At 40.8% G+C, this 11,621-nt stretch overlaps 1 protein-coding gene across 1 annotated transcript; it reads left to right on the forward strand.

The window, feature by feature from the left end:
• Positions 1–4,881: 4,881 nt before the first annotated feature.
• LOC116596547 (lithostathine-like) lies at positions 4,882–7,689 on the forward strand. The gene is made up of 6 exons (XM_032353785.1): positions 4,882–4,992; positions 5,307–5,394; positions 5,948–6,066; positions 6,274–6,411; positions 7,004–7,130; positions 7,410–7,689. The coding sequence occupies exons 2-6, from the start codon at positions 5,316–5,318 to the stop codon at positions 7,475–7,477; spliced, it is 531 nt and encodes a 176-aa protein (XP_032209676.1). The 5' UTR covers positions 4,882–4,992; positions 5,307–5,315; the 3' UTR covers positions 7,478–7,689.
• Positions 7,690–11,621: the final 3,932 nt, after the last annotated feature.

An 11,621-nucleotide genomic window follows, 5' to 3' on the forward strand; every position in this document is an offset into this window, starting at 1 on the left:
GTTTTCCAGAGTGTCTCTTGACTCACACTCCTAGTATTCCAGCCAACAACAGGAGAATTGTATAATATCCTTCAGAGAACTCTTTGTCCAACATCCTCATCAGAAAACTGAGAAACACAGATCCAAGGAGGGTAAGATAAAGACATTTACCAAACTAATATGTTAGTGGAAAAAATAAGGTCTTCTAAACCTGTGAAGCATTATGAAATTAAATACAATTGCTATAATTATCAAAATCATTATGAATTAATAGATTGACTTATTCAATAAACATTACTGTACGTTTGATGTTCTAGGTGCTGGGGAGTACAAATTCATGCTTGACCAATAAAGTATGGTAGAAATGGCATAATGCCATTGCTCAACCTAGTCTAAGAGGCTGGCATCTTCTGCTTTGCACTGTGGAAGTGCTTACCAACAATGAAAGAAGTACTACTATCTCGACATCTCCATGCTGTAAGAAGTCCAAGCTACACAGAAAGACCTTGTGTTGATACTCTAGGTAATAGCTCCAACTGAGCTCTCAGCCAACAATCAGCATCTGACTACCACCCATGTGTGTCATCACATTTGAAGTCCAGTCCATATGATTCTTCTTATGACTCCAGCTCTAGTCATTATCTGCGTGAGAAAGTCCAAGGGAGAGCTGCATAAGTAAATCCACTCACAGAATCATAGGAAAAAATGTAAGTTGTTGTTTAAGCCACTAACTTTGGGATAATTGCTATACAGCAAGAGATAATCACAAGAGTAGGTGAGGAAGAAATAATTTAAAGATTTTAAACAAAAGAATGATGATAAATTCCATTTATAACTGAATATGTTGATCAGGTAGGGCCCTAAGATCAGAATCTTTGATGGTGGGAGTTAAACATTCTATCCCCTGATCTCACCACACACCCACATTTGGTTGGAATTTGAGGGTTGCTGGATGGAACTGAGTGAAATTCCTCCCTTCATGTTCAGAAATCTAGGGAAAAAACAAAAAGTACCAGGCCCCTTACACATGACTTTAGACCTGTGACTGATAAAGTATCAGATTCCAATTCTGGTAACAGGCTATTAATGTAGCATCTGATGATCCCTGCTTCCTGGTAATTACACCCTTGGGTAATTCCATACCTTTACTGGAGAGGGGTGACCCATTGAACCAATAAAATTTTGCAGAAATAACCATGTGTAACGTCTGAAGCTGTTTTGAATGACATTAAAGCTTCTGGCTTTGCTCGTCCTTGGGTTGCTCATGCTAGAGGAAGCCAATTGACATGTTGTAAGGATCCTCCAAAAGCCCTATGGAAAAACCCAAGTGATGAGTAACTGAACTCTCCTACCAGTGGCCAGCACAAATGTAGCATGTTAATGAGTTATCTTGGAAGTGGATATCTCAACCCTAGTGAAGCCTTAGATGACTGTAGCCTGGCCAGTGTCTTTGTGAACCCTTATCTGAAGTTCAGCAGTTCTTTTAGATTGATTTCTATGAGCTAAGTCCAATAAGTTTAAGTAATTTGAAATTATTTCTAGTCTTCCTACATTACTTAATTCAATGGAAATTAATTTTTCTTTAATTTCTAGTATCATATAGTTTATATGTAGTAAGCAATGTATATAACATATATGATTAAAAGAATAGTTTTATAAGTTCAGGTATACTTAAAATAACATATAAATATAAATATAAATATACAACTACAAATTTAAATATACAACTACAAATTTAAAATATATATAATTATTGTTTAAAAATATATGATTACTAGTATATTTGAATTGTTCTTTGTCCACAGTCCAATAATTTTCTTCTCCCTTCATTCAGATGTAACTATTTGGAATTCTGAATTTATCACTTCCCTCCTTTAACATAATTTTATTATGTATATAAATATACCTAAATGATATATTGTTCACTTATTTTATTTTGATCTTGTAAATAATTAAAGTTGCACATTATATTATCTTCTTTATTTTAATCTTTTCCCAAATTGTACTATCTTTGAGATTAGCCATAACTGATGCTTTTAACTGTGATTCCCTCATTTTCACTGCTGTAATGTATTATCCTTCTTATTCAAACCAAAAATATTTATCCAACTCCTTGTGAATGGACATTTGGCTTGTTTTTAGTTTTTTGCCATTGTAAATAAGGATGCTATGAACATTCCTGTATATGCCATTTGGATACATATGTAAGCTGTATATCCTAGGAGTGGGATGATTGACTGTATCAGAATATAAGGTAATCCCAGTTATCCCAAGAAGTTGTACCAATTTACACTACTACCAGCCAAAAGGCAGAGCACTCATTGCTCCAAATTCTCACCAAAATTTTGGGAAATCTGACTTTGTTTTTGTTAATTTGGAAGGTGATTATATATTTTTCCATTTTAATTTATTAATTAAATCAATAAAGTATTAGTTAATATTAATATGTTAATATTAATTATTGTGCATTATAATTAATTTATAAATTATAAATATATTAATGAATTAATGAATTGGATTAAATTAAATTAAATTTTTCATTTTAATTAATTTATTTAAATTCAAATTATTCAGATACAGTGTATTATTTGTTTCAAGGGAAGAATTTAATGATTCATCAGTTCCATATAATAACCAGTGGTCATTACTCAAGTGCTCTCCTTAACACTTATCATCTAGTTACCCCTTCCCTCCACCCACTTCCCCTCCAGCAACCCTCAGTTTGATTGGTAAAGAGTGTCTTATGGTTTGCCTCCCTCTCTGTTTTTATCTTTTTTTCCCTCCCTCCCTGATGTTCATCTGTTTTGTTTCTTAAATTCCACATGAAATCACATGGTATTTGTCTTTCTCTGACTTATTTCACCTAGCATAGCACCCTCTAGTTCCATCCATGTCATTGCAAATGGCAAGATTTCATTCTTTTTTGATGGCTGGGTAATACTCCATGGTGTGTGTGTTTGTGTGTGTGTGTGTGTGTGTGTGTGTGTGTTTGACAGAGAGAATGAACATCTGGGTTCTTTCCATATTTTGGCTATTGTTGATAATGCTGCTATAAACATCGGGACATACATGCCTCTTCAGATTTCTATTTTTGTATCTTTTGGGTAAGTATCTATGTTATCAATTGATTTATAAATTTAGGTACCCAACTTGGAGGCCTAAATATTTACAATTGTTCAATCTTCTTGTTGGATAGATACCTTTATTATTATTAAACAGTGCCCTTCTTCATCTCTCGTTACTGTCTTTGATTTACTCTGGCTTTCTTTTAGCATGATGAATGGTTCTCCATCCCCTCACTTTCCATCTGCATATGTCTCTATATCTAAAATCAGTCCCTTTTTGTCTTTTCTATTGTCCATTCTGCTACACTATGTCTCTCTTCCCTGGAGAGGGGCATTCACACCTGCTGCTCTTAAGGATTCCCTCACAGAAGAGAGAATAATGTCCCCTCATTTGTCCCAGGCTTCTTTCAGATCCCTTCTTCACCCTGTGTCTGAGCCATCTGCTGACCCAGTGGCACAATGTTTCTTTGTTTTGTCTCTAGCACACTGTCTGGGTTTCAAAACTTCAGATTTTAGGGACCTGGCACGGCATGGACCTGCTCTGATCCTCTGAGGGAGAGTCTCTGCACATTGTGATCATTGCTGGCTTGTCCCAGAAGGGCAGTTACACAAACCCACAGGGACTTGGAGTTTATGGTAAAACATGGAAAAAAGTCAGTGTCCAGGTTAGATGCCCTCAGCAGGTGTTTCTGCTCATATGCTAATGAATGGAGCAGCTCAGTGATGCCTATGGGCTCTTTTGTCCCTGGAGAGACAGTGCCATCTCTCCCAAATGCACTCTAAGAAGGGGTACTGTCTTATCCGGTGCAACCCAGGGGAATCCTCAGACCATGATGTCCACTCCTGGGCCTCTACCCTCCTCTCTCCAGAGCACCTCCATACCTACCAGGCTCCACCCAGCAATGGTGCAGACTTCTAAATCTTCAGACTTGGAGCTTGACTGCTTGTAAAAACTTGCAATTATTAGCCTCTCTCATTATCCCTGTCAGTTTTTCTTGAGCAATGCCTTGCACCCTGCTCTCTCTTTCCCTCTCTCTCTTTCTCTCTTCTCTCCCTGCTCAGGGCTCCCTCCCGTCTGCGTACCAGTGATTCTGTTCTTCTCCAGACCATGGCTCCACATCCACATTCCCCAGGGTGGCCTCTTTTCTCCCGCTAGTTGTGCAATGTGCTCCCTCAGTCCTCAGACTGGTTCCCTGGCTGTTCAGAATGACATGACATTTATCTAGCTGTGTTCCAGGAACAAGGCCACCATAGGGTCCCTCTACTACTTCACCATCTTAACTCTGGCTCCTGGCTTGCCTTTTGAGTACACTATCATTCCACGTTTCCTTCACATCGTGCCACAATATGGAAGCAGCAGCTCTGAACCATTGTTCCTACATGTTGTTTCAGTTCTTTCTTTTCCTTCAACTATGACTTTGCCCTCCCAGGACTTCAAATTTCTGTGCCCACTAATTTTTATTTATTAATTTGTCTTTATTTACTCATATAAGGCAATGTTTAAAGAAATTCATATATATGCTTAGAGGGGTGAGTTCTTGACAGATTGCTCAGAAATACACTCTTGACATTTTCCTCAACCATCAGTATTTTTTTTTAAATTATGTACATGAGCATTTCTGCCATAGAGCTGCCTTTCTTACCTGAAGTGTTTTAGAATGCAGTATCTGGCAAAGGGTGGAGAAAGTTCAAACTTCACCTGTTTCTGGGGAAAGGGCTGGCCTGCTACCAGGAAGAGGCAACATCTGTGGCAATTCCCAGCCTTTGATGGGAAGTTCCCTCCACCCCAATGGCGGGAATCTCCTCTAATCCATGCCAAGCTCTTCCCCATGACCCCTCTTCAGGCCCCACATTCCTGTTATTCATTTCAGCACCCCTCCTTCAAATTTGCTTATAAAAGCCCAGTCTTCTCTGACCTGACAAACCATTGCAAATCCCTGCAAGACAGGTGAGTAGAACCTGAGAGAAGATGAGACCACATGGCAGGGGTTCTACTCTACATATTGGGGGGAAGGTACAGGAGAATTGCTGTCAGACACAGAGGAGCTCTGATCTCAGCACAGCCAGCTTGGCAGTTCTCATGGGGTAGGAAAGAATACAGACTTTCCAGTTCTTTCCAGAGCTATACAAGGGGACAGATGTCACTGGGATCAATTTGTTCCTAGGGGACTAAACAGTGGAAAGACAAGGAAGACGAGGGACATCTCTGCATGCCCTCTCTCCAATCACGCTTTCCTTAGTGATCTCTGATTGCTTCCTCAGATCCCAGACATGATGCTGCCTCCCACAGCCCTCCACAGCATGTCCTGGATGCTGCTTTCCTGCCTCATGTTCCTGGCTCAGGTCCAAGGTGAGCTCTCACTGTTTCTCGGATGGGAGCCTTGTGATTGCTCAGGACCAAGAAGAAGAGGAAGGCTCCCGTGGTAGTGGTGGCATACATCCCCACACAAAGAAATGGCCTAGAATTTGTCTGTCATCACTCCTTCCTTCGGGGTAACCAGGGGTGGCAGGCGTCCCAGTGGTCCTCTAGCCCTGTAAGGAGGTCACTTCCATTTTGCCCCAGCACTCTCAGTTATGTTGATAGGTGAAAGTGGAAAAGTGTGAAGGGTCAGTAATGAGATACAGGGAAGGAGAATGAGGACCCAGGGCAAGAATGGTCAGCCTAGAGTGGGGGAGGGTTGACTTAGAAGGAGAAGGATGAAAGAAAAGAAGATTCCTCATTTAGTGGGGTCGGTTCAAGATCCAGAAATCCTGAAAGTGTTGGCAATGGAGAGAGGCAGTCAGGACTTTGGCATCACTTCCCCAAGCACTGGCCTCATACGTATTCCCCTGGGTCACCTCCCTAACCTGGTCCCCACTGTCCTATTTACTTCTTCCTTCTCTTTGGTTTCCTTCCACCCTAGGTGAAGACTCCCCGAATGATGTGCCCGCTCCACGGATCAGCTGTCCCACAGGCTCCAAGGCTTATGCCTCCCACTGCTATGCCTTCTTTAGGACACCAAAATCCTGGGTGGATGCTGATGTGAGTACTTGGATTTTCAGTTAGGGGTTTTAAGGGAAAGTACATTAAAGATGTGTGTGTGGGGGGTCAATTCCATTTTCCAGAATTTCCTGAGCACAAGATTGAGCACACACCTCTTTCGCATATATGCCCTTCTCCCCTGTCTCTGCTCTGCCCTCCACCCAGTGATGTGTCAGTCTCCCCTGAGTCTCTCCCTTCCCCACACAGTTGGCCTGCCAGAAGAGGCCCTCGGGACACCTTGTGTCTGTGCTCAGTGGGCCTGAGGCATCCTTTGTGGCCTCCCTGATCAAGAACAGTGCGAACACCTACTCAAATATCTGGATTGGGCTCCATGACCCCACAGAGGTATGAACTCATCTTCTCTTTGTAACTCTCAGGCTGCTATTACCCCCAGGCCCACTCCCTGTCCCGTGTGCCTGTCCCTAAAGAGCCCTGGAGCTCAGAGGTCATAAGGGGGAAAGGGAGGGCTTTGCATCAACTCAACAGCTGAGTTCTGTGCAAATCCCTTGTCTCTAGCTGAAGTCGATCTGCCTCCTGTCACACTTGTACACAATTTGCACATGAGGCCTTATACTTCAGTTTTCTGAACTTCACAGAGGCTGCACATATTGTGTTGAGGGAATCCTATGTGAAGATAGGATCCATTTTTCTTCTATATAACAGACACTGTCTTTGGGGTTCAGGGGGTAACTATAAATGCACCACTAATTGCTGTTCAGTCAGGAACGTGTTATTCTGGGTGGTTCTGTAGGTCTTTGTCGTTATTGGTTTGGGAATCTGCCAATAAGAGCAGAGAGTTAGGAAGAGTTTCCCAGAGGAGAGCTCTGGCTCCAGGGCAGCATCTAGATGAGAGAGCAAATTTGGTGATGCTGGGGAGGGGTTCATGCCAGGAGAACTCTGATGGCCATTCAGCCTCACCCGACTTTATCTTCTATAGGGCTATGAGCCCAATGCAGGTGGATGGGAGTGGAGTAGTGGTGATCTGCTGAATTACCTTGCCTGGGAGAAAGACCCCTCCACTATTGCAAACCCTGGCTATTGTGGGAGTGTGTCAAGTAACACAGGTAGGTAACAGAGGAGCTACTTCCTGCCCAGAATTTTCCATCCTCTTTTCCCCATTTCTCGGCATGACCTTCAGAGGATCCTTCTGAGCAAGAAATGTAGTATTGGTTTGTCTTCCCACATTCCCTTTCATCTCTCCTTTCTTTGAGTCTCCTTCCTCTGGTGGATACTGGGCAGAATGAGAGAGAGGCTTTGGATCCTAGGCCAGAATCTGGGATGCCTCTCCCTTGGGTTCAGGAGCTCCACTAGCTACATCTACCTGAGCTCTTTTTTCTCTCAAGGATATCTGAGATGGAAAGATTACAGCTGCGCTTCAAGGCTGCCCTATATCTGCAAGTTCAAGGACTAGGTCTGAGGAGACATCAGGAACCTGGGTTTTGTATGCAGCTCGTCATGGACTTGAGACCAAGTGTGAAGACCCAGTCTGGAAGGGAATAATCTCAAACCTGACCACTTCATTCTGAGCTGTCTTCCTCCCTGCTCATTTATCTTCATGTTCTTGTGGTGTATTACATGGCCTGGGATCTGAGCATGCAATAATAAATACTTCATTCCATTTCATGTGCTTTTGTGCTCCTATCTCATAGCTAGACTCTGAAGAAGAACCAGGTGCGGGAGGAATTCTGGGACTTGCCCCGGTCCTATGTTATCCATTCCCCCAGGAAAACACTTAAATGTATATCCCGGCAGTGTGTTTGTGATCAGTACATAGTCTCTGTTCATTCACGTGTGTTGTGTACAGAAAAGACACGGCTGTCCCACACACTCTATTGCACGTTACTCTTATTTGTGACACAAACGGGCTTAGTGGTGTCTGCTGTTTTTACAACAGCACTTCTGAAATCATTTGCAATGAATGATCACTTTTTTCCTTTAATTTGTAAACCACCTTGGACCATGACCTTTATAAAATACCACCAAAAAACCCCGAATTACTTGGGTTCTGACTGCAGTGCTTACAAGTAGGGCGTTGGAAGTTGTCATGCTCTTCATTAAAACAGTTCTGTTCTTTTTTTTTTTTTTTTAATTTTTTATTTTTTATAAACATATATTTTTATCCCCAGGGGTACAGGTCTGTGAATCGCCAGGTTTACACACTTCACAGCACTCACCAAAGCACATACCCTCCCCAATGTCCATAACCCCACCCCCTTCTCCCAACCCCCCTCCCCCCAGCAACCCTCAGTTTGTACTATGCAGCCATCAAAAGAAATGAAATCTTGCCATTTGCAACAACATGGATGGAACTAGAGCGTATCATGCTTAGCAAAATAAGTCAAGCAGAGAAAGACAACTATCATATGATCTCCCTGATATGAGGAAGTGGTGATGCAACATGGGGGCTTAAGTGGGTAGGAGAAGAATAAATGAAACAAGATGGAATTGGGAGGGAGACAAACCATAAGTGACTCTTAATCTCACAAAACAGTTCTGTTCTTAAACCAACCACCAGAAAAGTGTTTGAAATTGCTATAATTGCCTTTGACCATTTGGGATTCTTCTCCTGGGACTGGACTTAATTGCTTTTCATACAAAATCAGGATTTTTCGTCTTTTTTGTTTTTTTTAGGAGGATTTAAAAATTATAGCATTTGATAAGATAGTCAGTATTGTCTCCTACAACTAGGGCCAGCTTAAGTTCATACTGATCACAGAGGATATTTTGCTAAATTCATGGTTTTTATTCATAACCAGTTTGTGTGAACTCTTACAAATTTCCATCTCAAAATCTAAAATAGAGGTAAGCAGGTAGTTTTTAATCTCTCCTTCCTCTATGTCTTTTCTATCTCACTAAACCCTCTATAATTTAATGCCTTCTGGGCAGTCCTGACATAGTTGGTAAAAATGCTCTTTTCTCCTATAATAAATAGTTGTCTATTTTCCTTTTACTGAAAACTCATTCCCCTTAATATTTTAATTTAAAATCAATTTATTAACATAGCATGTTATTAGTTTCAGAAGGAGAGTTTAGTGATTCATCAGTGACGTATAACACCCAGTGTTCATTATATCACGTGCCCTCCTTAGTTCCTACCCCCCAGCTATCCCCCCTTCCCTGCAGCAACCCTCAGTTTGTTTCCTATAGCTAAGAATCTTTGGTGGTTTGTCTCCCTCTCTGATTTCATCTTATTTTTCCTTCCCTTCCCTCGTATTCACCCATTTTGTTTCTTAAATTCCACATGAGTGAAACCATGTTATTTGCCTTTCTCTGACGGACTTATTTCACTTAGCATAATACCCTCTAGTTCCATCCATATCAAAGAAAATGGCAAGATTTCGGGGTGCCTGGGAGGCTCAGTCATTAAACGTCTGCCTTTAGCTCAGGTCATGATCCCAGAGTTCTGGGATCAAGCCCCTCATCAGGCTCCCTGATCAGAGGGCAGCCTGCTTCTCTCTCTCCCACTCCCTCTGTTTGTGTTCCCCTCTCTCACTGTGTCTCTTTCTGTCAAATAAGTAAAATCTTTTAAAAAAAAGAAAAGGAAAGAAAATGGAAAAAGGAAAGAAAAAAGAAAAGGAAAGAAAATGAAAAATAATGATTTTATTCTCTTTTGATAGCTTAGTATTATTCCATTACACATATATACATATACATATATACACATACACATATACAAATTTATACACATAACATTTACACATGCATATATGCATATATATACATATATACACATATACATAAATATATATATACACATACACACACACACACACACACATCCCACATCTTCTTTATCCATTCATCTACCAATGGACATCTGGGATCCTTCCCCATTTTGGTTACTGTTGATAATGCTGCTATAAACATCGGGGTGCATGTGCCCCTTCAAATTACTATTTTTGTATCTTTTAGATAAATACCTCATAGTGCACTTGTTGGGTTGTAGTGTAGTTCCATCTTTATCTTTCTGAGAAAACTCCATGCTGTTTTCCAGAGTGGGTGCACAAGCTTGCATTCCCACAAAAAGTGTGAGGGGGTTCACCTTTCTCCACATCCTCACCAACATCTGTTACTTCCTGATTTGTTACTTTTAGCCATCCTGGCTGGTGTGAGGTGGTGACGTCTCTTTGTGGTTTTGATTTGGGTTTCCCTCATGGTGAGTGATGTTGACCACTTTTTCACAATTTTGTTGGCCATTTAGATGTCTTCTTTGAAGAAGTGCCTGTTCATGTCTTCTGCCCATTTGTTGATTGGATTATTTGTTCTTTGGGTGTTGAGTTTGAGAAGTTCTTTATATTTTGGATACTAGACCTTTATCGGATATGTCATTTGTGAATATCATCTCCCATTCAGTAGGCTGCCTTTTAGTTTTGTTGATTGCTTTCTTTGCTGTGCAAAAGTTTATCTTGATGAAGTTCCAGTAGTTCATTTTTTGCTTTTGTTTCCCTTGCCTCTAGAAACATGCCTAGCAAGAACTTGCTATGGCGAGGTCAAAGAGGTTGCTGCCTGTTGTCTCTAGGATTTTGATGGATTCCTAGCTCACATTTGCATCTTTCATCCATTCTGAATTTATTGTTGTATATAGTATAAGAAAGTGGTCCAGTTTCATTCTTCTGCATGTGGCTGTCCAATTTTCCCAACACAATCTTTGAAGAGACTGTCTTCTTTTCACTGGATAGTCTTTTCTACTTTGTCAAAGATTAGTTAATTATAGAGTTGAGGGTCCATTTCTGGACGTGTCTCTTTTTGTGCATGTACCATACTGTTTTGATGATTACAGCTTTGTAATACAGGTCAAAATCCAGAATTGTGGTGCCTCTAGCTTTGGTTTTCTTTTTCAACATTCCTTTGGTGTCCTTTGTGATTCCATAAAAATTTTAGGATTGTTTGTTCCAGCTCTGTGAAAAATGCTGGTGGTATTTTTATAGGGATTACACTGAATGCACAGATTGCTTTGGGTAGCACAGACATATGTGTTCTTCCAATTCATGAGAATGGAATGCTTTTCCATTTCTTTGTATCTTCTTCAGTTTCTTTCATAAGCATTGTATAGTTATCAGAGGACAGTTTTTACCTCTTTGGTTAGGTTTACTTCTACTATCTTGTGGTTTTTGGGTGAAATTATAAATGGCATTGATTCCTTGATTTTCTTTCTGCTGCTCATTGTCGGTGTATAGAAATGCAAATAGCATGGAGGACAAGGGGAGTAGGAGAGGAGAAGGGAGTTGAGGGAAATTGGAAGGGGAGGTGAATCATGAGAGACTATGGACTCTGAAAAACAATCTGAGGGTTTTGAAGGGGTGGGAAGTGGGAGGTTGTGGGAACCAGGTGGTGGGTATTGGAGAGGGCACGGATTGCATGGAGCACTGGGTGTGGTGCAAAAACAATGAATACTGTTAACGCTGAAAATAAATTTAAAAAATTAAAGAAAAAAAAAAGAAATGCAGTAGACTTCTATGCATTGGTTTTATATCCTGTGACTTTGCTAAATTCCTGTATCAGTTGTAGCAATTTTTTGGTGTTTTGGGGTTTTCTACATAGAGTATTGTGTCTTC

The sequence above is a fragment of the Mustela erminea genome, chromosome 7, assembly GCF_009829155.1.
Source record: "Mustela erminea isolate mMusErm1 chromosome 7, mMusErm1.Pri, whole genome shotgun sequence".
In the NCBI taxonomy this organism is placed as follows: domain Eukaryota; kingdom Metazoa; phylum Chordata; class Mammalia; order Carnivora; family Mustelidae; genus Mustela; species Mustela erminea.